Below are 26,043 nucleotides of genomic sequence, written 5' to 3'. Positions count from 1 at the left end.
CGTGCGCCACCACACCCGGCTTCAAACTTTTTTTTTTTAATGAATCATTTCACAAATTTCCATGTCATCCTTGTCAGCAGGGGCCATGTTTATCTTCTCTGTACTGTTCCAATTTTATTATATGTACTGCCAAAGCAAGCACCCAAATATTTATTAAGCATGGAATTTGTCTCCAGCAGCATGCTGGAGGAAGTGTCATGGGGGTGAATCTTTTAATCCAGTCCTAACGTGTGTAAAGAGCCAGTTCTGAGCTCAGGGTGTTCATGTTTGCTAGCTGCTGGTGGTGTTTCCCTCACTGCTATGAAGTGAGCCAGCTTCTTCTGCCATGATAGAGCTTCTCCTGGACTCTGTAAGCCTGAAATAAACCCTTTCCTCCCATAAGCTGCTTCTGGTTGGATGTTTGTCCCAGCAACAAGAAGTAGCTGCAGTGGTAAGATAGCTATTTTCACAGTATGGATTCTCATAATACATGGGCATGGGAGATCTTTCCATCTCCTAGTATCTTCTTCCATTTTCTCTCAAGTGCTTTTAAGTTTTCATTATAGAAGCTTTTCAGGTCCATGAGGTTTTTTGGCTTTGATGTATGTGAATTGTGAATGGGATTGTCTCCATGATTTCTTCCTCAGTATGTGTGTTATCAATATACAGGAGTGCTGCTTTTTTCTCTGTTATTTTTGTATCCTGACACTTTGTTGAAAGTGTTTATCAGATCTGAGAGTTTTGAGAGGAGTCTTTTAGGTTTCCATGTATAGGATTATATCATCTGCAAATAGGGTGCTTTAATTTCTCCCTTTCCTATTTATTTGCCTCTCCTGCCTTACTGCTCTAGTTTAAGACTTCTGGTACTATATTGAAGAAGAATAGAGAAGTGGACACAGTTGCCTTTTTTGTTCTTCGAGGTAGGGTTTCACTCTAGCCCAGACTGACCTGGAATTTACTCTGTACTTCCAGGCTGGCCTTGAATTCAATGATCCTCTTACTCTGCCTCCCAAATGCTGGGATTAAAGTCATGCACCACCATGCCTAGCTTTCTTGTCTCTCTCTTTTTTTTTTTTTTTTTCTTTTTTCTGGTATTAGTGAAAATGCTTTGAGTTTTTCCCCACTTAGTATATTAGCTATAGGCTTGCTGTATATATAGCCCTTATTATATTGAGATATGTGACTTCTCTCACATCTCTGGGACATTTGTATGTATGTGTGCATGTATGCATGCCTGCAAGGGTTTCTTGCTGCTAGATTGTTATTTTACTAACCATGTACTTCATAGCTAGTTTTCAATAAATGTCTTTACTTGCAGATACGTGAAAGATAATTCACAACGTCAAAATGATAACATTTTGTAAAACCAGCTGCATAACTGTGAGCCCTACAGCCCAACAAAAATTTGGAGTTCTTGTTCAAAACTTTTCAAGTTGGCTACAACAGAGCATTAAACCAAATTACAAGGCTTTTATAAATATGGGGCCTATGTACCTACACAGGCCCATAATACCAGCTCTGAATCGTTATCTATTTCAAATGCCACTCCATAAGACCTTAGTTATCTTTGTCCTTTGAGTTCCCAATACTAGACCAGGCACATAGTAGGGATTCAAATGTTTGTTGAATGAAAAACAGTCTTGTAGTTTTTAAATCAATGAGAAATGCTTACTTATGGTCAGAATGAATCTTTTTTTTTTTTTTTTTCTGAGGTATGGTCTCACTCTGGCCCGGGCTGGCCTGGAAACTCATGATGTAGCCTCAGGGTGGCCTTAAACTCATGGCAATCCTTCTACCTCTGACTCCCAAGTGCTGGAATTAAAGGTGTATGCCACCATGCCCGGTATTTTATTTATTTGTTTATTTTTGGTTTTTCGAGGTAGGGTTTCACTCTAGTCCAGGCTGACCTGGAATTCACTATATAATCTCAAGGTGGCCTCAAACTCATGGTGATCATCCTAGCTCGGCCTCCCCAGTACTGGGATTAAAGGGGTGCACCACCACACTTGGCCAGAATGAATCTTTACTGGATACTCTGTTAACTACAATAAATGATGATTCCTCTAGTACTGAATCATTTGTACATTACACTCTGGCTTCATGAGAACTTGAGGCCACATATTGTAAAGGTTCGTTTGATTCATTCAACAAATATTTATTGAGCAACTATTCTGTCAGGACCTATACAGGCACTGTGAATACAAGAATAAATAAGATAGTCCCCGCCCTGCCCTCAAGGAGCTTACAGTCTAGCATATGAATTTATAGCACCTTAGAACCTATCAAGAAAAATTTTTGGGTTCTAGCATATTATCTAGAGCATTCCTAGTTTGCTGAGAATATGAATCTAAAATTTACCAGAAAGCACAGCTTGGAAATGAAGGATGCAGTGAAATTTAAAAGAAATTCAAATATCCATTCTTAAATGCAAAAACCATGAAATCTAAATGACAAAGGGACTTAGGAAAGCTAAAGAGTCTACTTGTTTAAAAGACTACAGACCAGATTTAGATATTAAAAATTATTTATTACTTCTGGGTAACATTTTTACTTTATGGTGACACTTATATACACATACATATAGCAGGTGTGTATGTGAGATGTGCTCCACGGGGTTTTAAAACCCGTATCTCTATCGATTCATTTGCAACTAAAAAGAGCAGCATAAAGGTAGTTTGGAAATTTTTCTTTTAATAAATTCCATTATCGTTTGAATGGGAGAAATCCTTAGGACATATTTTAGAATAATCTCTAGGATATATATTCTAGTACAATCTCACTCTACAATGAGACTAAACTATGTCTTTATAACAACATAACTTAAGCATATAATGTAAGTTATGGACAAAATTTAATGGAATCTAAAATAGTATTAAATCTACCTGAAGTTTTAATTTTGCACTTTTTGTCATAAAAGCATAAAAGACCCCAGTATAAATAGAGAGCTTTCTGTTGCTACTTTGCCACACTTTGGCACATTGCTAGTTGCTTGTAACTCCAGCACCATTCTTGTTGGTAGAATCTTACTTGGTTGCAACTGAAAAGTCTAGCCTTTCCTAGGAGCTGTGACTATCCAGGAGGTAAGTGGAAATCAACCAAAACAGCTGTGCAGACTGTACACCTAGAGTTTGCCCAGGTTTTCCTGTACACACTGACTAGGCTTGGTAATTTCCTATCCTAGCTCATAACATGAATGCAGTACATTAGAAGAAAGTGTCAGCCTGTTAGAAGCAGGCATGTTGATAGAACAGACGACTCAGCAGGCATAAAACATTGTTATAAAAACTAACAATCTGAGGCAAATGATCATATATACCTCAGAGTTTAGGGATCACTTCATGAGATAGTAACTCATATGTTATAGCCCTTTATATTTAATGAAACACTCTACATATATCAGAGCGCACACATTATGAACATAACTTCTCTTCATGAAAAAGTGAATTAGACTGAGCATGCTGCTTAAGAAGGCAGGGAGGTATACTTACATACCTGGACAACTTGCATCAAAAATAATGAGTTTTAAATCTTGGCACTTTGAAATATGCATTAGTAATCCAAACAAAACTCATATATATGATTCCCTTCATGACCAACATAGGGTGATTCTGAGTGGATTTTCATAGCACTCAGTGACTGCTAGTCACTAATAATAGGGATGATTGTCATCAGTAAGTTATCAGACCAATTTCTACTGTTAATTGCCAAGTTTAACAGATACTTACGGATATCAGTACTATGTGTTCTAATACGGCAAATACTAAGCTTCTAAATGATTCTCAAGTGTTTCCCCTATATTGCACTTTCTATGGAACACAACTTTAAGCACGACACACTGTGATCTTGGTTCTAGAGAGAGGACTGGGGATATGATTTACTGTTTCCTTAATTTTTTTTTTGGTATGGCCTCTTCTCAGGAATGTAACAGGGAGAAATAACAAATTATATATCATATGAATTGGGTGTCTGAGAAAAATGATCACACAAATTTAAGACAAAACAGAGGCCTCTTCTACTTTAGTTATTTCACTTCATGATTGAAAATAAGGAGTACTATTTATTTGATGTACCTAACTCTTTCAACAGAGCTTTTCCATAAATACATTGTTCCAGAGAAACCTTCTAGCCAGGAGAACAACTTATATTACATTTACCAATAATAGTACTTCATTGCCAGCCAGGTGTGGTGGCAAACACCTTTAATCCCAGCACTCAGGAGGCACAGATGGAAGGATTGCCGTGAGCTTGAGGCCACCCTGAGACTACATAGTGAATTCCAGGTCAGCCTGGACTAGAGTGAGACCCTACCTCAATTAAAAAAATAAAAAAACTCATTGCCAATTACAATATACTTACCAATTATTACAAATAAAAATTACTGAATAAAAGAGAGCAAAAATATCAATTACATTTAATACTGCAAGATGGGGCCTTGAAATGGCAATTAAGTAATTTCTTCCAACAGTATAAAACTCACAAAAGTTAGGCTTGGTAGCTTTAATCCCAGAACCCAGCAGGCCAAGATAGGAAACTCACCATGAGTTCAATGCCAGGCTAGGCTACAAAGTGAGTTCCAAGTCAGCCTAAGCTAAAGTAAGAGCCTGCCTTCAAAAAATAAAACAATATGGGGCTGGAGAGATGGCTTAGCGGTTAAGCGCTTGCCTGTGAAGCCTAAGGACCCCGGTTCAAGGCTCGATTTCCCAGGAACCACGTTAGCCAGATGCACAAGGGGGCGTACGCGTCTGGAGTTCGTTTGCCCATTCTCTCTCTCTCTGCCTTTCTTTCTGTATCTGTCACTCTCAAATAAATAAATAAAAATTGAACAAAAAAAATAAAACAACATGAAATGAGGTCCTTTAATTCCTTAGTTACTACTGTTTGATTACTTTTTGATCACGAACATAAGTCAAAGAGAACAAAGGTTCTTTTGTTGAGTTTGCTGGCTGTTGATTATTAAGTCTTACCTATGTGGCTCTATTTTCACACAAGGCTATTTCTCCTCCATTTTCTTTTCTATTTCATGGTGCTTAGCCCGCATGAGTGAGAAATATCCTACAAGTATGCCTTGAGTTTATGATCTTCATTCTCATGGAAACCGTCAGTCTTTTAAATGTCCTTTTATTTGGTACAGTAGGTAATAAGGCTGTAATAAATAAAAATTCCAAAAGATACTGAACAAATAAACCAATAGGCCAGTTTACCATGCTGTGCACACTAAAAGGGAAAATGGTATGTAGGAAGCACAGTCTTTGGACTAAAAGAAACAAATCTAGGTTTGCATTCCAATGCTGCTGCTACCCACTGCCAATTCTGTGACTTCAGGCAAGTTGTTTCATCTTTCTGATCCATTATTACTTCCAAAGTAATTTGGGACTTATTCCATCTACCTTGCAAGATTTTGTTTGTGGCAGCTTGTAAGAAAACAGGCACATTATTTAACAAGTAGTAGGTATTAAGATAAGATTGGCACATTCATGGTGGTATGGCCGTACACTATAGTAGGTTTTCAAAAAACTGCTAGTTCAGACTGGAGAGATGGCTTAGTGGTTAAGGCACTTGCCTGCAAAGCCCAAGGTCCCATGTTCGATTCCACAGGACCCACATAAGTCAGATGTACAAAGTGGTGCATGTGTCTGGAGCTCATTTGCAGTGGCTGAAGGCCCTGATGTGCCCATTTCTCTCTCTTTCTCAAATAAATAAATTAATTAAATATTTAAGGAGACTCAACTTGACAAAGAAAAGCAGTTCTAGGGATGGGCATGGTGGCCTATACCGTTAAACCCAGCACCCAGGAGGCAGACGTAGAAGAATCACTGTGAGTTCAAAGCCAGCCTGAGACTACATAGTAAATTCCAGGTCAGTCTGGGCTAGAGTGAAACTCTACCTCACAAAACCCTCCTAATGGCTGGAGAGATGGCTTAGCAGTTAAGGCACTTGCCTGCAAAGCCATAGGATTCAGGTTTGATTCCCCAGTACTCAGGTAAGATAGAGGCTCTGGTATGCCCACTCTCTTTCTCATAAATAAATAAATAAATAAAAATTATTTACACACCCCCCAAAATAGTAGTTTAAGAATCACTGGTTGAATTTAGAGTTAGGTAACATGAGTCTAGCATCTGACCTGGAACCCTTTCCGAACTGATACAATTGAATATGCGTGTGTGTGCGTGTGTGTGTATACACATACATACATATATACATGTATGTACATAGGTTTTTTTTTTTTTTTTTTTTTTTTGGTTTTTCGAGGTAGGGTCTCACTCTAGCCTAGGCTGACCTGGAATTCACTATGCAGTCTCAGGGTGGCCTCGAACTCATGGTGATCCTCCTACCTCTGCCTCCCACGTGCTGGGATTAAAGGCGTGCACCACGACTCCTGGCTTTGAGTATTCTTTTAAATATCAATTATTATACTTTTTTTTTTTTTTAACTTTTTTTGAGGTATGGTCTCACTCTGGCCCAGGCTGACCTGGAATTCACTATGTAGTCTCAGGCTGGCCTCAAACTCACAGCGATTCTCCTACCTCTGCCTTCTGGGATTTAAGGCATGTGCCACCACACCTGACATAATAACTTATTTTTATTTGTAACATTTTTGGGTATTTTCCTCAAAAGCTATATTTCCTTTGAAATGTGTGGTGGTATTTTTTTTTTTACAAAGTGATGATAATAATTCTCACTGTGCTTTGTGACAATTTTTCATTGACTAGAAAATTTCAAGCTTTCTTTTCCCCATCATCTGGCTAGATAATCTCATTTTAAAAATTTGTCCTAGAGCACACATTGTTCCAAATAATATATAACTTCTTACACATAGGTATGCATGGCTATGGGGAAGGTATTACAAAGAAATATTATTTTTATTCATGTATTTGGGTTAAACATTTTTGCAAAATTTAAAATACTTTTCTCCTTATGAGTGAAATTCAACATCTACTCCAATGCTTTCCTTTTTCAATCTACTAGCCATCTTATTCACAATAGTACAACTTAAAAGACAAACTGTCCATATGTCACTGATTTTTACAGTCAGCACAATACAGTAGAAATTCCCTGAGCAAGGAATTAGGAGACTTGAATCCAAGTCCTGGCTCTACACTACCTTTGCATGACCTTAAGCAAGTCACTTACCATCTTTCATTTGTCAAATAATGCAAGTGATTTCATTTCAAGTTATTTTCTACCTTGTTACTATTTAAGTAAGCAAAATATCTTGTGGGATTATATTAAGCACCAGATGGACATAGAAATATTTACCATTAAAGGTTGTGTTTTTCAAACTGTGATCTGAAGACCACCTGAATGAAAGTATTTGGGGTTCCTGGTAAAAAAAAAAGAAAAAAAAGAAAAAAAAGAAAAAAAAAAGATTCCTGTCCTTACCCTGTCTGGATCAGAATCTTCTATGGTAAGGCTCTGGTTTCTACGTTTTTCACAAGCTCTTCAGTGGTTATAATGCGTCTTAATACTAGTTTGAGAACAACTGGCCTAAAGAGCATGTGACCAAAGAAGCAAAGCTAGTGCATGGCTTACATTACTCCAACCTCCAGCAAATCTCTTCTCAACACAATGCTATTTATTCAATGTAGGGAGACACAAGACTGCTCAAGAGGACAGTAGCCTTGTGCCTACTCCCTTGTCTGATGCTTTCACTTGTGCTCCATAACAAAACACAAAACTTATATTCTTATCAGCACTTAGTTGTGCCATTCAAGTCACTGACTACCAGGGTTATAACAACAGCTTAAAGAGTACTGTAGCTCTGTTTACAACCGGTGCAAGTTGAGATTGTGGTCCCTGTCTGAAGAAGACAATAAAATGTCATCTCTTTACTAGATTTCCCCTCCACTCCATTACTGTTACCACATCATCCTGTGTGAGTTAAAAAAAAAAAAAATTCACGGAAATTCCAAATCTCATTTGTTTTCATCAGCCTACGGCCAGACATTGTACTAATCTAATAAATCCTCTTTTGTACAACAGAAGCTCCTTTCCTTTCCAATGCTATTGACAAGAACAAAATGTCAAGTAAAGACATATGCTGGAGATTTTAAATTCATACAAGTAAAATAAGTTACAAAGACAGCTGGTAATAATTTTTTCTAGAATTTCACAACAAAATCTCACATGAAAAATTTGTATAATTTTAACAGAAAACTTAAGATCTATTGCAAAGGTATCTAACAGTTATGAGAATAATGTCATTATCTGTGCTCAATATAGAGAAATATAACAACTTTTGAAGGCTAAATATACTGATAAATGAATATGAAATTAAATTTCTTTTTCAAAAACCAGTATGTCAACATTCAGCTTCTGGGTTTTATTCAATGCTAGTACCATGAGTCTCTCTAATCCCAAGTAAGCCTCCTGGCAGACGTCCACAAAGTCATACCAAAGTCAAGAGAGGGCGGCAAGGAGGCATGAGAGGAAGAGGGAAGAAGAGAGGGAGGGAGATATGGGAGGGGGAAAACTTAACACAAGCTACCATGCAAAATAAGCAGAAGAATCAGAGTTCAGTGGCACAGACAGCAGGAGCCGAGGAATGCTGAACAAAATGATGCTGCATAGAATGTAACTTGGAGATGCATGTGTGATGGTAGATGGCGAAGTGCTCAGGTCACGTGTTCATGGACCCATAAGAACAAGGTTTTGACTCAAACTTACAAGATCTTCTAAAAAAGAATATACTTCACCTAAATTGAAGTAATTTATAAATCAAACACCAGAAGAGTTCCTTATTTGATGTAAATTGTGCCTAAAACTTTGGCTGATACAAAGAGACCCGTCCACTAAGGCACCCCGAGGCAATCTGACAATGTGTTGGAGAGAACTTTGTTGTCAGTACCACATCATTATGAGAGTATAGAGAACGGATCACCCGTAAGGGACTGGCTTCTTTGGGTAAACAGTCAACAAGTTCACTGCACTGTTTGTCAAATCCCAACAAGCGAATCCCGTAGCCATGTGGTGAAGAAATCATTCGCCCATCAGGACTGAAGCAAAGTTCTTTGATATAACCCCTGCCGACATTGGCTTCTTCAATGTAATGCGTCAGTCGTAGGGAGCAGCGAGGTGAGACAGGCCGCACTGGAGCTCCTTCTTGGAATTCATACACACAAGTCCACTAGAAGAAGAAAAGGGAGACAAATCAGGGTTGAAGGGCTCCAAACAGTACTGCAAACAGCCAAAACCACAGAACTGGTACAAAAAGTTAATCACAGGGAGGAAAGAGGGAGAGAAAGGGAGTTTTGTTTTTTTTTTTAAGAGGGCTGGAGAGATGGCTCAGTGGTTAAGGTGCTCACCTGCTAAGCCAAAGGACCCAAGTTCAATTCCCCAGGACCCATGTAAGCTAGATGCAAAAGAGGGCACATGCATCTGGAGTTCATTTGCAATAGATGGAGGGCCTGGTGTGCTCTCTCTCTCTCTCTCTGCCTGCCTATTTCTGTCTCTCTCAAATGAATAAATAAAATATTTAAAAACTTAAAAACTCAATCAGGTGGATACCATTCCCCTCCCAACTAATGAAACCAGTATCCTACAACCATTTTCATTTAAATAAGCTGAGATATTCTGTGCTATAATGCTATAAGCCTTTTATTCCCTAAGGCTGACAATGTTTTTTAATTATTTATTTATTTGTAAGAAGAGGAAGACAGAGAGGAGGGAGAGACAGAGGAAGGAAAGGAGGGAGGGAGAGAGAGTATGAATGGGCACACTAAGGGCCTCTAGCTGCTGCAAATGAACTCCAGATGCATGTGCCACTGATTTTACATGGGTACTGGGGAATCAAAGCTGGGTCATGAGGCCTTGTAGGCAAGCTCCTTAACTGCTGAGTCATCTTCCAGCCCTTTTCCTCTTTTAATTTTTTTTAAAATTTATTTGCATGGCTAGGATTTCTTCTTCTTTCTTTCTTTCTTTTCTTTTTTTTTTTTTTTTTTTGGTTTTTTGAGGTAGAGTCTTACTCTAGTCCAAGCTGACCTAGTAGTCTCAGGGTGGCCTTGAACTCATGGCAATCTTCCTACCTCTGCCTCCCAAGTGTTGGGATTAAAGGTATGTGCCACCATGTCCAGCATGGCTATGATTTCTAGAGTAACACATTTCCTTTCCTGAGGACAGCAATAATCTTGATAGTTTAAAATTCCCCAGAGTACCTTTTTCCTCTATCCACTCCAAGGCTCTTCTCCCCTCTTTCAGTTGTGGTCACCTGAGCCACTGGACCTGGAAGACTCCAGACAGATGACAATACTAAAGTCATGTAACTCTGTTTCCTATTCATCAGTCTAGTCCCTTTCCCAGAGTTTCCCCTGGGCTTAAAAGGGAAAATTAAGCCCAGTGTGGTGGTACACACCTTTAATCCCAGCACTTGGAAGGCAGAGGTAGGAGGATCGCCGAGAGTTTGAGGCCATCCTGAGACTACATTGTGAATTCCAGGTGAGCCAGAGTGAGACCCTACCTCGAAATACCAGAAAAAAAAAAAAAAAATCTCACAACCTCACAATTAGCCAGCTTAGCTGAAACATCTCATTGTTGTTGTTGTTTTAATTATTTATTTATTTGAGAGAGAAAGAGATTGATAAAGGGAGGGGTAGGATGGATGCACCAAGGCCTCCAGCTGCTGCAAACGAACTCCAGACACATGCAACACTTGTGACTATGGCTTATGTGGATCCTGGGGAATTAAACCTGGGTTCTTTGGCTTTGCAGGCAAGTGCCGTAACTGCTAAGCCATCTCTTCAGACCTCATTGTTGTTTTAATATATGGTTTCTGATTTTGCTTTTCAGGAGATAACAGAAGCAAATATTAAGAAGCTAGGCACAATCTGAGCTTATGATGGCCTTTAGAATACTTCCCAGCTCACCAAACCCAGGCAGAGAAGAGATTTTTCAAAGGATAAAAATACAGTAAAGCAACAGAGGATAGGGACAGGAAAGTCCAGAAGTAAGGTCTCTGCAGTATGCTCCTGAAAGCAGAGACTATGCCCAGTGATCATCCTAAAGTCTGCACACAAGGTAGGGGCATTCCATCCAGTGAGTCCTGCTGAAAGTGGAATGTTACTATCTGTACCTCTTGATCATCAGTGTTGCTTGAGCACCGAAGAAGGGTGGCCCAGCCTTTGGGGTGCAGCTGTAAGGATGTAATGCAGTTTCCACGGTCTCTCTCACCAGGAACTTCAGGGGTTAAGACTTCAAGACTATTTCGTGGTGAAATTCCTGAGATACAAAGTAAGAACAACAGGATTTGGGACTTGAATTATTCAAGAACTAAGGCAGTTCATCAGTCATAATGTCTGGCAGTTACTTCCCTTTCCTTTATCCCTTATAGTAATGCATGTAAAAGAACATGGTGGGGCTGGAGAGATGGCTTAGCAGTTAAATGCTTGCCTGTGAAGCCTAAGGACCCCGGTTTGAGGCTCAGTTCCCCAGGTCCCACGTTAGCCAGATGCACAAGGGGGCGCACGCGTCTGGAGTTCGTTTGCAGAGGCTGGAAGCCCTGGTGCGCCCATTCTCCTATCTGTCTTTCTCTCTGTGTCTGTTGCTCTCAAATAAAAAAATAAAATAAAATAAAAATAAAAGTAAAAATAAAAATAAAAATAAAAAAAAGAACATGGTGGTCCCTTAATGTGTGGTGGGTATATGAGTTTTATAGCAGGAATCACCAGTGACCTAACACTAAGCAATGAAAGCTGAGTGGGGTCCTTTTGAGCTGGCTCTCTATCTCAGAAGGTTCTTTATTGAATAACCAAAGTTATGTGACATGGAAGGAGTCTAGAAAATTAATATAACTCTCAGCCCAGAGGACCTACTGGTCTTTAGGCCAAAGAAATAAATATGTGGAAGCCAAGACAATTACCTTCAGTAAAAAGATCAGAATATATGGTCCTTACACCAGGGTTAATAAACTCATCATAAGCTAAGAACATATTGAAATATACTTAACCCAACTGACCCTTTGCTCTAGCCTAGGCTGACCTGGAATTCACTATGTAGTCTCAGGGTGCCCTTGAACTCACAACAATCCTCCTATCTCTGCCTCCCAAGTGCTGGGATTAAAGGCGTGCGTCACCATGCCTGGCACATCACAGATTTTTAAAAATTATTTTATTTATTTTCAAGGAAGAAAAGAGAGAGAGAGAGGAAGAAACAAAGAGAGAGAAAGAAAATGATGATGCAAAGGGCCTCTAGCCACTGCAGACAAACTCCAGATGCATGCGCCATTTTATGTGTCTGGCTTTGGTACTAGGAAATTGAACCTGGGTCATTAGGCTTTGCAAGCAAGTGCCTTAACTTCTGAGCCATCTCTCCAGCCCACATCACAGATTTGAAACAGTTTACTGTATAGTGCTAGCTTGGAAAAGATCAAAATTCAAAACCTAAAGTATGGTTTCTACTGAACATATGACATTTTATACTACTGTAAAGTTGAAAAATTATAAGTTGAACAATTTTTTTTGTGTGTGGTGGGAGGGTTCAAGGTAAAGTCTTGCTCTAGCCCAGGCTGACCTGGAGTTCACTATGTAGTCTCAGAGTGACCTTGTACTCATGGCGATCCTCCTACCTCTTCCTCCTGAGTGCTGGGATAAAGGGCCTGTGCCACCATGCCCGGCTAAGCTGAACAATTCTAAAGTCCCTGCCTATAAGGTAAACAACAGAGATATAATTCTGGAGGTAAGAAGAATATCTCATGTAGAGGCACATCAAAACAAGGGATTGCAGATACTGTCATCAAACATCTTCCTGGAAACTCTACTATGCTCCACCATTTCCCACATAGCCCCTAATTCAAATGATTGTAGTAGTAAGCCACTGTTGCACATCCCTTAAGTATGTGAGGAACTACTTTCACAGACATCACAAGGAAGCAGCTTATATCAAGAGAATAGGCTGTTTTGTTTTGTTTTTGCTGCTTTGGTGGTACTGGTGGTATTTTGAGACAGGATCTTATATTGTCCAGGGTGGCCTCAAAGTCACTATATAGCCAAGAAGGACCTTGAACTTCTGATAATATACCACCATGCCCAGTTCATGCAATGCTGAAGACTGAACCCAGAGCTTTGTGTAAGACAAGCACTTTAAAACTGCGCTACATCCCCAACACTAAGAGAATTATTTCAACACTTCAATTATAGAAGTTACTCTTAGGTAATCCCTATCAGACCCTTTATAAATTGTATCTCAAGCAGATGTGTTACCTTCCTTTTAAAAATTCTTTTTAGATTAGTAAATAATTAACAGAAACCTGTGAAGTTCTAACTTATACTGCTATAATCAAGTAATAATTTCATATGTCACTGATCAACAATTTTAGAGAAAAATAAACCTCTGTTTTAGAATGTAACTTTGAAAACCTGTAACAAAATCAGCAAATAGATAAGCAGTAAGTCTGCTGGCTGTACTCCATGGAGATTCCTTAAGAGCTGGCAAAAGGGGAAACCATATTAGGAGCTCAGGAGGGAAGAGGTAGGGAGAACAGGAAGGTCAAGGGCTGCAGTAATTTCATCTGAACCACAGCCACATTGATTTTACTTGTGCCACATCCCTGAAAATCCAAAGCAGATCTCATATAAAAAATAAGAGTTCTATTTTTTGTTATTGTTGTTGTTTTGAGGTAGAGTCTTACTCTAGTCCAGGCTGACCTAGAATTTACTATGTAGTCTCAGTGTGGCTTTGAACTCACAGTGATCCTCCTACCTCTGCCTCCCAAGTACTGGGATTGAAGGCATGCCCCACCACGCCAGGCTTGAGTTCTGATGTTTTGAGTATCAAGGAAGAAATATACCTATTTCTAAAAGGTGATCTAAAATTGACCCCAAAGGGCCAAATTTGGTCATTAATAGTCCACCAAGAGAAAATGAAAGAATAAATGTTATAAGAACTTAAATGTGGATTGACAAGGAGGACAGTAATGGCATTTGTACAGGTAGAAAAGCATCCCACTCAGGAGGTGGAAGGGATAGGCAGAGAGCTAGCTCTGCCAGAATGGCTGGGGAAAAAATGGAAGATACAGAGTAGGACCCAATTATAGCTCACTTTATCCCACAACTCCTTGAAGACTGCCAGGTAATAGACAGAAAGAGACCTCTGGCCTTTCAAAATCACCTGATAAATCCACTGCTTATAGTCATGTAGTACTACCACATACATGTCTCCCCCACATCATCATACTAGGTAGGGGTTGAATACAGGCCCTTGTGTATGCCAGACAAATGCTCTATCTGAACTATATCCTTAGCCCTTATTTTTTTTTATTTTTACACAAGGTCTCAAGTAGCCCAGGCTGACGTCAAAGGCCTGATTTTTCTGCCTCCACCTCCCAAGTGCTAGATTATAGGCACACAGCACTGGACCTGACTCTGTACACATATACTTAATTTAATTTGCACACCATCATTGTTTGGAATCTATATTTCTCTACATTTCCCAAATATTTCTCCAAACACAAGTAGAAAAACTATAGCTTAAATTTCATCAACGATTCAAATTCAAGCACAAGGTAAGTTAGCTCTCCCCCCGCCCCCACCAAAGACAGGGTCTCACTATAGCGCCAGGCTGACCTGGAACTCCCACTGTAGTCCCAGGCTGCTCTAGAACTCACAGCGATCCTCCTACCTCTGCCTCCCACATGCTGGGATTAAAGAGGCATGCGTCACCACACCCAGCCTGATTTGCTTTTTAAAAATGATGACTACAAAGGTAAAATAGAACCTCATTTCTATTAACTTTTGTTTTTATGGAGTAAAATCATACCAAGAAAGCTATTTGGAGACTGGATTAACAGTTAAAAGTGATTGCTTACAAAACCTGACAGCCTAGGTTTGATCTTCCAGTATCCACATAAAGTCAAATTCACAAAGTAGTGAATGCATCTACAGTTCATTTGCAGTGGCAAGAGGCCCTGACAGCATACTTCCTCTTCCTCTTTGCTTCCAAGTAAATAAATTATATATGTATAAAAAGAAAGCTATTTGATAGAATGATAGAATCTACTGTTGCAAGATTATAAAGTCCACTTTTAACCTACCTTCTCTCTGAGAGGCTCGAGACATATGCTTTTCAGAAGATGAATTAGAATCACTGTGATGACCTGGGGAACCAGAAACTCTAGGACCAGATGAATTTGATGAAGTACTCAAATCTAGGAAAAAAAAAAAAAAGTAAACGATAAATCGAGCATAAATGTAGTATCTGCTAATTTTTTAAATTAGCAACTTAACTTGTATTTTTAAAATCCACTTCAAACATGGCCAAAAAAAAAAAAAATCACATAAAATTGGGCTATAACTATGATGAGGTAGGGCAGCTCTTGGTTCTGTTTAATACCTACTCCTTTTCTAAAATCTTTTATTCCAACCTTGCTTACATGAAATAAAAATGAAAAGCCAAATAAGTACAGAAACACTTTCAGTTTCCTATTATTTCTATGTGAAACCAGAATAAGAAAATTCAGTAAAAATGAATTTTAGCCAGGCGAGGTGGCACATACCTTGAATCTCAACGCTTGGGAAGCAGAGGTAGGAGAATTGCTGTGAGTTTATCTAGGCCAGCCTGGGCTAAAGTAGATCTTACCAAAAAAGCCAAAAAAGAAAAAAAAAAGATTTTGAGTTGTTTGGCCTATTTAACTATAAAGAGGGCCTAAACAATAGGCCCTTTATACATCAAAAACTTTTATTATCCTTCTTGAAATTATGTAAATAGTAGCTTTGAAATGTAATGCAAAACTTTACATTAGAATTGGTGGCAAAATAAGCATCATATACCTGAGTTTATATATTACTTTTAACAGTAATCTCAGTTTCACCATATATTTCTAGTAGCTGCACACCTCTGTTAGAAATTCTTATTAATCTAATTTCCTATGATATTTAGTATCTGAATTACCCTTGGTTTTTCAGTCCAAAAAAGGCCAACTACACTTTTTTCTGCATGTGTGTATATGTAATGTGGTATACGTATGGTGTATTATGTGTATAGGCGCATGTAGTGCTCCATGCACTCGTTTGCTGCACAGTGCACTCACCCATGGTGGTTGGAGGAGAATGTCAAGTACCCCTCTGTCTTTTTCACCCATTCTTACTTGAGCAGGAGTTTCTTACTGATCCTGGAACTTGCAGTTTATTTGTGAGCCCTGGAAATTCTCTGGTCTCTGCTCTCCACAGGACTGGTATATAGATGTGCATGGCAATGCTCAGCTGTTTATGTGGGACCTAGGGATAGAACTGTCATGGGTCTCTCAGGCCTCCTCAGGCCCTTTTGCTTTTATAGGAAGTGCTCTCTTTTTAAATATATTTTGTTTATTTATTTGAGAGAGAAGGAGGGTGAAAAGGAGAGAGAGAATAGGTGTACCAGGACCTCCAGCCACTGCAAACCAACTCCAGATGCATGTGCCACCCTTGTGCATCTGGCTTACGTGGGTCCTGGAGAATTGAACCGGGATCCTTTGGCTTTGCAGGCAAATGCCTTAACTGCTAAGCCATCTCTCTAGCCCTTTAAAAAAAAATATTTTTATTTATTTATTTGACAGAGAAAGAGGGAGGGAGGGAAGGGGGAGAGAGAGAGACAGAGAGAGGAAAAAAAATGGGCACAGCCGGGCCTCCAGCCACTGCAAATGAACTCCAGATGCATGTGCCCCCTTGTGCATCTGGCTATCATGGGTCCTGGGGAATTGAACTTAGGTCCTTTGGCTTTGCAGGCAAACACCTTAACTGCTAAGCCATCCCTCCAGCCCAGGAAGTGCTCTTAACTGCTAAGTCATCTTTCCAGGTCCCCACCCAGGACTTTATTTTTGATGTATGTGTGTGTGAGTCGTGTGCATGTATATATGTATGGCTGTATGTGTGAGTTAAATCAGAGAACAACCTTGAGTCCTTAGGAATGCTGTCCACCTCTTTTCTGAGACAGGCTCTTTCATGGATCCAGAGTTCAAACCATTTAGGCTACATTGGCTGGCCAGTGAGACTCAGGGGTCTTCTTGTCTCTGCCTCCCCAGCGCTGAAATTATAAATGCATACCACCAAGTCCAGCACTTTTATATTCACTCTGGGGGGGGGGTAAACATAGGTCCTCATACTTACATAGCAAGCATGTTACCAACTGAGGTTATCTCCATAGCCCCTTAGTACACCATCTAAATCAATACTTCTCGCTACATTAAAGTTGATTATCAGTATTTAACTTGTTTATTAAGAGGCAATTCTGGGGCTAGAAAGATGGCTCAGTGGCTAAAGGTGCTTGCTTCAAAGCCAGATGCCCCAGGTTCAATTCCCTAGTACCCACGTAAAGCCAGATGCACATGCATTTGGAATTATTTGCAGGGGCAGAAGGCCCTAGTGTGCCCATGCTTACTGTCTCTCTCTCTCAAATAAACAAATTTTGGGCTAAAGAGATGGTTTACCCATTAAGGTGCTTGCCTGCAGAGTCAAAAGACCTGGGTTCAATTCCCCAAGACCCATAAAAGCCGGATGCACAAGGTGGCACATGCATCTGGAGTTCATTTGCAGCAGCTGGAAGCCCTAGTGTGCCCATTCTCTCTCTTCTTTCTCTCTCAAATAAATAACTTAAAAAAAAAGTAAATACTTAGCATCAAATAAGCACATTTTTTAAAATTTTTATTAATATTTTCCATGATTATAAAAAAAATCCCATGGTAATTCCCTCCCCCCCAACACTTTTCCCTTTGAAATTCCATTATCCATCGTATCAAATAAGCACATTTTAAAAGAGACAGCTCTGAATCTAAAAAGAATTACACTTGCATGGTTATGAAGCCCAATACTTTTAAGTTATAAAACTTAAACTTCTAATTTGGGGGCCTTTATTATTAATATTTTTTGTTTGTTTTGCATTTCAAGGTAGGGTCTCACTCTAGCCCATGCTGACCTAGAATTTACTATGAAGTCTCAGGACCTCTAGCCACTGCAAACCAATTCCAGATGCATGCGCTCCTTGTATATATGACTTAAGTGTGTCCTAGGGAATTGAACTGGAGTCCTTGGGCTTCACAGGCAAACACCTTAACTGCTAAGCCATTTTCCCAGCCCCTGTTGTTGGTTTTTTGAGGTAGGATCTTGCTCTAGCCCATTGGGATTTACAATGTAGTATCAGGCTGGCCTCAAACTCACAGTGAGCCTTCAACCTCTGCCTCCCAAGTGTACTACCATGCCCAGCTTTTATTCTCTTTTCTTTTCCTTTTCCTCTTTCTTTCTTTCTTTCTTTCTTTCTTTCTTTCTTTCTTTCTTTCTTTCCTTTCTTTCCCTCCCTCCCTCCCTCCCTCCCTTCTTTCCTTCTTTCTTTCTTTCTTTCTTTCTTTCTTTCTTTCTTTCTTTCTTTCTTTCTTTCTTTCTTTCTTTCTTTCTTTCTTTTTGAGGCAGGTTCTCATCCTCAAATTGACATGGTGATCCTCCTACATCAGTTTCCCAAGTGCTGTAATTGCAGATTTAAGCTATCATGTCCAGCTCAGACTTCTAATCTTAAATATTTTATTTTTATTTATTTGACAGAGAAAGGAGTGGGGGGAGAATGGGCATGCCAGGGCCTCCAGCCACTGCAAATGAACTCCAGACGCATGTGCCTCTTTGTGCATCTGTCTAATGTGGGTCCTGGAGAATCAAAGCTTGGTTCTTTGGCTTTGCAGACAAGTGCCTTAACTACTATGCCACCCCTCTAGCCCCAAATTTCTAATTTTAATAGTTGAGAAATTACAATACAATTGTCTGTGCTTTCCCCAAGGAGTTTTCAGGAGTGCTCCTGGATAACAGGAAAAAGTTTCTATTATTTGAAGTTGCCTTTTAATCAAATAAGTACACCCCCCCAGGTGATTCCATTTTATTTTATTTTATTGAGAAAGGGTTTCATGCATCCTAGGCTGGCCTCGAACTCACTATGTAGCCAAAGATGACCTTGAACTTCTGAGCCTCCTGCCTCCAACTGCTGGGATTATAGGTGGGAGACATCACACACAGCTCACGCAGTGCTGGGGATCACACCTAGGTATTGTGTGGAAGGCAAGTATTCAATATACCAAGCCATATCCCCATACCTTTTTCCTGGGTTCTTTTTCATAAATACAATATTAATAATGATATGTTCCTAGGCCAGTTCTTTCATTTCTAAACATAGGTAAAATATAATGTCTATCAGATAACATTGATACAATATAGCACTCAAGGGTAGGGGAGACATCTCAGTGGGTAAGGCACTTGCTGTCTAAACATGAGGACCTGAATTAAGATTCCCAGAACCCATGTAAATGCTAGAAAACTGTGAAGGTGGAGACAGGGAATCCCTGGAACTAGCTAGTCTAGCTGAATTAGTGAAACTGAAGTTTAGCAAGAGACCCCATCTTAAAGAATAAGGTAGAGAGCAATTGTTTTAGAAACACAGAGAGAGTGTGTGTGTTAGTTAGTTAGTTTTCAGACCCCATCTTCATTTAAGTTCAACAAAATCAGCAATGGGAAAAGGTAGATAGATGACTCTGTCAAGAGGATGTTACAAGATGGCACCAGCTGTGACTAGACATAATGGAAATCTAAAATTTAATATAAACTTAAAATTCTATAATCATAATTTAAAAGCTCTATTGGGTTGTAGAAGAACTTACGATTAATACCACCTTGAGACATGATTAATATTTTGCAGTCACTGTTAGTGTTTTTTTGTTGTTGTTCTTTTTCAAAGTGGGTCTCACTGTGACCCAGGCTAACCTGGAACTCACTCAGTAGCCCAGGCTGGTCTAGAATTCAGTGATCCTCCCACCTCAAACTGGGATTGTAAGTGTGAATCCCAATGTCTGGCTCCATCACAAACTTTTAAGATAGTAATGATTCACAAGATACACTCTGGCTGGCAGGAAGCCAAAAGAAAGTACTTCTGAGCAGCAGTTATTCTTTTTAGGGTATTTGTAATATAGAGATACACATAGATCATTATATTTCCTTTGAAAAAAGCTGTTAGTGAAGTTTAAATTAGATTCATTCCAAAGTGCTGAGTTTAGGGCAGTTTCCCTGGTCTGTTAATTAAAAGCCAGGACATTGAAATTGGCCAAGGGAGATGACTAAATAGAAAGTACTTCTATTCACTTCCTTCTAGCCAAGAAGCAAAAAACAAAAAACAAAAAACACACACATATACATATATATATATATATTTTTTCCCCACACACATATGTATATGAATGAATGCCTTTTTTTAAAGAGGTAGGATCTCATTCTAGCCCAGGCCAATCTAGAACTCATTCCATAGTTTTAGACTGGCCTCAAACTTACAGCAATCCTCCTGCCTCAGCCTCTCAAGTGCTGGGAATAAAGGCCTGCACCACCACACCTGGCTTAAAGACTGTTTTTCTGAAGAAAGACATGGTGGTGCAGGCCTTTATTCCCAGTTCAAAAATAAGATATAAAAAATAAAGAAAATACCCTCTGAACTTTCTTTTCTTTTCCCTGTTGTCATGCGTAGAATAAAAATACCACCACTTAGAAAACGTTTTTAATCATAAAAGCTTACCTGAACTTGATGTAGTTCTTCTTGCTCTCAATATAGGATAGCTGCCTACTTCTAAAGACTTAGTTAAGTCCAGATCATGCAAAATCAAGAGATATCCAGAGGATGTTGAGATCAACATTTTGGAACAATCTGGTGTTAATCTCATTCGCATGAGAAAACGTGTGTGAAAGAATTTCTTATGTGGACACCCATCTTCTGTGCACCTACACAAAAAAAGATTAAACAATAAAACCTAGTTTTCATAAAATACAATGACTCAGTAGTATTCAAATTATTTTGTCCTTTAAAAGAAAATTCAAAGTTAATGAATATTTAGATTTATATATACATTTTTTTTATTGCTTGCTGCTACTCCCTCTTCCACCTCTGAACTTTCTTTTATTTCTTTTTTTTTGTTTGTTTGTTTTTCGAGGTAGGGTCTCACTCTAGCCCAGGCTGATCTGGAATTCACTATGGAGTCTCAGGGTGGCCTCGAACTCATGGCGAGTCTCCTACTTCTGCCTCCTGAGTGCTGGGATTAAAGGCGTGCGCCACCATGCCCGGCTACCTCTGAACTTTCTTTTTGAGATCATTTTCTTTCCTTTAAAAGAAAATTTTTTTTTCAAGGTAGGACCTCTCTCTAGCACAGGCTGACCTGTATAGTCTCAGGGTGCCCTCAAACTCATGGTGATCCTACCTCTGCTTCCCAAACACTGTGATTAAAGGCATGTGCAACCATGCCTGCGCCCCCCCCCACAAAAAAAAGTTAACAGAAATAGAGACAGTCTGTTAAGAAAAAGGCACTCCTAAGAATAGGAGTGGACTAGAAAACACATACTCAAAAAGTCCATTTGTTTTTCCTTTCTAAAGTATGTCTCTCCTTTTCTTTTGTTTTTTTGAGGTAGGGTCTTGTTCTAGCCCAGGCTGGCCTGAATTCACTATGTAGTCTCAGGCTGGCCTCAAATTCATGGTGATCCTCCTACCTCTGCCTCCCAAATGCTGGGATGAAAGGCATGTGCCACCAAGCCCAGCTCTCCCTCTGAATTTTTAAAAACATTTATTTATTTATTATTTGCAAGGGGAAAGAGAGAGAGAAAATGAATATGGTTGCACCAGGACCTCTAGCCACTATAAACAAACTCCAGATGTGTGAATCACTTTTTACATCTGGCTTTCTGTGGATACTGAGGAAACAAACCCAGGTCTATAAGCTTGCAGGCAAGTACCTTAATCACTGAGCCATCTGTTCAGCCTTCCCTCCGAATATTTATGCAAAACTTTGTTGAAATACACTTTTATTTTATATGGCTCTAAAATCTGTATTTCATTCTTGTTGAACAAAGCTGAGCATGTAACTTAAGGATGGTAGCTATTTCTTTCTGAATACTGAAAATAATACTTTGCTTAGTTCTGGTTTCTATTGCTATTATTTACCAATCTACAGTTAGTCTGTTATTTAGAACAGTGTGTTTTTCTACTTCCACTAGCTGAGCCCTTTGTCTTTAGAGTCCTGTCAGTTTATTGTGACACAGATGAATTAATACATGTTATTTATCTTTTGAAAATATTTTTTATTTTTTTTTAAGGATTTTTTTTTAATTTATTTATTTGAGAGCAACAGACACAGAGAGAAAGACAGATAGAGGGAGAGAGAGAGAAATGGGCGTGCCAGGGCTTCCAGCCTCTGCAAACGAACTCCAGACGCGTGCGCCCCCTTGTGCATCTGGCTAACGTGGGACCTGGGGAACCGAGCCTCGAACCGGGGTCCTTAGGCTTCACAGGCAAGCGCTTAACCGCTAAGCCATCTCTCCAGCCCGAAAATATTTTTTATTTATTAGAGAGAGACAGAATGAGTACGCCAGGGCCTCTAGCCCCTGCAAACGAACTCCAGATGCACGTGCCACCATGTGCATCTGGTTTACATGGGTTTTGGGGAGTTGAACCTGGGTCCTTAGGTTTTGTAGGTAAGCGCCTTAACTGCTAAGCTATCTTTCTGGCCCCTTAAAAATATTTTATTTTAATTATTAATTAGAGAAAGAGACAGAGAGAGAATGGGCATGCCAGCGACTCTAGCCACTGCAAAGAAACTCCAAACATGTCTGTCACCTTGTGCATCTGGCTTATGTGGGTTCTGGGGAATCGAACCTGGGTCCTTAGGCTTTGCAAGCAACTGCTAAGTGATCTCTCCAGCCTCTTGTTATTTATCTTTATGGGGATTCATGTGACTTTCTAAATCTTTTTTAAAAAAAGATTTATTTATTTGTAAGCAGAGACAGACAGAGAAAAAAGATGGAAGGGGTGGGGGAGAATGGGCATACCAAGGCCTCTAGCCATTGCAAACAAACTCCAGATGCATGTGCTACCCGGTGCATCTGGCTTTATGTGGGTATTGGAGAATCAAACCCGGGTCATCAGACTCCGTAGGCAAACACTTTAACTACTGAGCCATCTCTCCAGTCCTTAAATCTTTTTTAAAAATGATTTTATTTATTTATTTGCAAGGGGAGAGAGAGGGAGAGAATGAGTGGGTACACCAGAGCTTCAAGCCTCTGCAGATGAACTCCAGATACATATGCCCCTTTGGGCATCTGGCTTTATGTGGGTACTGGGAAATTAAACCTGAGTCAACCAAACTCCAGATGCATATGCCTCTTGTGCATCTGGCTTACGTGAGTCCTAGGGAATTGAATCTGGGTCCTTTGGCTTTGCAGGCAAACACCTTAACGGCTAAGCCATCTCTCTAGCCCCAGCCTGGCTTTCTAAATCTTAAGATTCATGTTACTCAAATTTTATGAAAATCCTGAGTCATTATTCCGATACTGCCTTTCACCCATTTCTTTTGTTTTTTCGAGTTAAGGGTCTTGCTCTAGTGCAGGCTAACCTGAAACTCTGTAGTCCCAGACTGGCCTTGAATGCAACCATTTCTCTTAGAGATCCAAACAAATGTTTGAGACATTTGTATTTGATTCTCCTTGTCTCAAAATTCCTTTTATCATGTTTTCCTTCTCTCTATTTCTGCATGTTGTATTGAAAGTAACTTTTCTTCTTCTTCTTTTTTTTTCAAGGAAGAGTCTTACTCTGGCCCAGTCTCACCTGGAATTCACTATGTAATCTCAGGGTAGCCTTGAACTCACGGCAATCCTTCTACCTCTGCCTCCCCGGTGCTAGGATTTAAAAAGGCGTGTGCCACCATGCCTGGAAAAAGTAACTTTTCAATATCTATCTTCTATTGTTTTAAACTATCTCTAATATGCTGTCTAATTCTATGCATTTTAAATTTCTAACACTGTTATTTTTATGCACATTTTAATTATTTTACAAACTCTTCAAGTAATTTTTTCTTTTTATTTTTGTTTTGTTTTGTTTTTGGAGGTAGGGTCTCGCTCTAGCCCAGGCTGACCTGGAATTTATTATGTAATCTCTCAGGGTGGCCTTGAACTCACAGTGATCCTCCTACCTCTGCCTCTTGAATGCTGAGGTTAAATGAGTGTGCCACTATGCCTGGCAGTTAACCATCTTTTATAAAACACTTGTACATTAGTATATTCCTCACACAGTCTCCCATTCACAAACCTGTTAGTGTCCCAAATAATGACATTTCCATCAAATCCTGAAGTTACTAAGAGTCTTGTATTAGTATCATATTCGATGTTCTTCACCCAGCTAGTGTGCCCATGTAAAGTGCATACTTTGGTGTTCAGTTTTCTCAGATCCCATAGTGCGATTGTAGTGTCATCAGAGCAGGTAGCAAACAGCCGGTTATCAAGAAATCTACAAAAGCAGAAAAGGAAAACTGGTTCATTTAATCTCTTTTAAAAGAAAATACAACATCAGGAATAATCCCTATATTACCAAGAAAAAGGAAAAACAAACTACAAACTCACTGCATGAACCCAGTGAATCTGACACAATAAAGAATACAAGTCATATAACCACAGGGCCAGGTTGGTATGATTTAATAAGAGCCACACTGTGATTTATTTTTTAACTGTTGATATTTTTGTTTATTTTGTTTTGTTTTTTCGAGGTAGGGTTTCGCTCTAGCCCAGGCTGACCTGTAATTCACTGTGTAATCTCAGGGTGGCCTCAAACTCATAGTGATCATCCTACCTCTGCCTCCAAAGCGCTGGGATTAAAGGCGTGCACCACCACACCTGGCTTAACTGTTGATTTTTATTTAGAACTAGAACTAGTAAGTGTTTAGAGAGCAGTGATAGAAAGAAGGAAGAGAACTTTAGATGTTTTCTGGGAAATGAAAACTGAGAGAAAGTAACAGTAGATGGAGATTTTAAAGATTTGATTGCTGTGGGGAATAATGTATTAGTGAAAGTATACTAAATAATAAAGTTTTGCTAAAAGATACATGTCTTTCTGTTTAAAACACATTTATATACAAAAATGCTATTTAATAAAAATATTTTTCCAAATAATCTCACATAGCAACACTTTTAATCAAGACTATAAGATAGACTGTCTCAAACTATAATGCACACTTTTCATCAGTATTCACTAATTTCTCAGTCCTTATTTTATACAAGTACTTAAAAGATAACAAGCTGATCATTCACATTTGAATTTCTGCCTAACTTAACAGTAGGCTGATATTTAACAAATACTATTATTTTTATATATAACTTCTTAGTCTCTTGCAGAAGAAATGAAGTCTGGAGCTTCTTCAAACACAAATCAACATCAATATCCAGACACCATCATGACATTCCTAAAACATACAACTTTAAAATTCTAGGCCCACAATCTCCTATACCTTAATCTAGCCAACTCTTATTTACCTTTTTTTTTTTTTTTTTTTTTTTTTTGAGCGGAGGGTTGGAGATAGGGTCTCTCTCTGGCCCAGGCTGATCTGTAATTCACTATGTAGTCCCAGGTTGGCCTTGAACTCAAGATGATCCTCCTACCTCTGCCCTACAAGTGCTGGGACTTTCTTACTTACTTCTTACTATTAAGCTGTCATCCCCTCCAGGAAGCTCTCCCTCTCTATCTAGCCTGGGGTTGATACAAATTCTCTTAAGCTCCTAAGCCTGTCTACACTTCTATTGTAATATTTAACACTACTACCATGTAGGGATAACTTTATAAGGCTATAATAAACTTCTTGAAGGGAGAAACTACACAGCTGATGGTTGGGGCTGCAGTACCCAACATAGACAATGCCAAGCACATATGCATTCAATAGCTACTTATTTATGAGATATTTAGACACATGGTTTCATGTAGCCTAGAGTGGCTTTGAACTAGTCTCCTGAGCTGGGGAAATGGCTCAGTGGTTAAAGGTGCTTGCTTACAAATCCTACTGGTCCAGGTTCAATTCCTCAGCACCCATATGTGCATGTGTATAGCACGGATTACCATGGCAAGAGACTGTGGCATCCCACTACATACAAACGTGCAAATAAATAAATAAAAATATTAAAAAGAAAAAATTGCTGGGCATGGTAGTGCCTGCCTTTAATCCAAGTACTTGGGAGGCTGAAGTTGGAGGATTGCTGTGAATTCGAGGCTAGCCTGGAGCTACAGATTGAATTCCAAGTTAGTCTGGGCTAGAGTGAAACCCTACATCAAAAACAGGAA

The 26,043-nt window shown here is 39.3% G+C and overlaps 1 protein-coding gene and 2 non-coding genes across 3 annotated transcripts in view; 1 reads left to right on the top strand and 2 right to left on the bottom strand.

Moving 5' to 3' along the window:
* Positions 1–33: 33 nt before the first annotated feature.
* LOC123458272 lies at positions 34–142 on the bottom strand. The gene has a single exon (XR_006635565.1). It is a non-coding gene; the product is annotated as a U6 spliceosomal RNA (small nuclear RNA).
* A 6,453-nt stretch (positions 143–6,595) lies between these two features.
* Positions 6,596–26,043, bottom strand: part of Dcaf10 (DDB1 and CUL4 associated factor 10) — a 49,442-nt gene continuing 29,994 nt past the window's right edge. The window contains exons 3-7 of the mRNA XM_045142113.1: positions 24,028–24,225; positions 20,476–20,678; positions 14,999–15,112; positions 11,045–11,190; positions 6,596–9,103 (exon numbers count right to left, since the gene is read on the bottom strand). Coding sequence (XP_044998048.1) covers positions 8,735–9,103; positions 11,045–11,190; positions 14,999–15,112; positions 20,476–20,678; positions 24,028–24,225 — 1,030 coding nt within the window. The 3' untranslated portion in view covers positions 6,596–8,734. The remainder of the gene's footprint in view (positions 9,104–11,044; positions 11,191–14,998; positions 15,113–20,475; positions 20,679–24,027; positions 24,226–26,043) is intronic.
* Positions 19,948–20,070, top strand: LOC123457827. The gene has a single exon (XR_006635190.1). It is a non-coding gene; the product is annotated as a small nucleolar RNA SNORA36 family (small nucleolar RNA).

The sequence above is a fragment of the Jaculus jaculus genome, chromosome 1 (assembly GCF_020740685.1).
Source record: "Jaculus jaculus isolate mJacJac1 chromosome 1, mJacJac1.mat.Y.cur, whole genome shotgun sequence".
Classification (NCBI taxonomy): Eukaryota; Metazoa; Chordata; class Mammalia; order Rodentia; family Dipodidae; genus Jaculus; species Jaculus jaculus.
The sequence above is the reverse complement of the archived record's forward strand: the minus strand, read 5'-3'. Positions and strand labels throughout refer to the sequence as shown.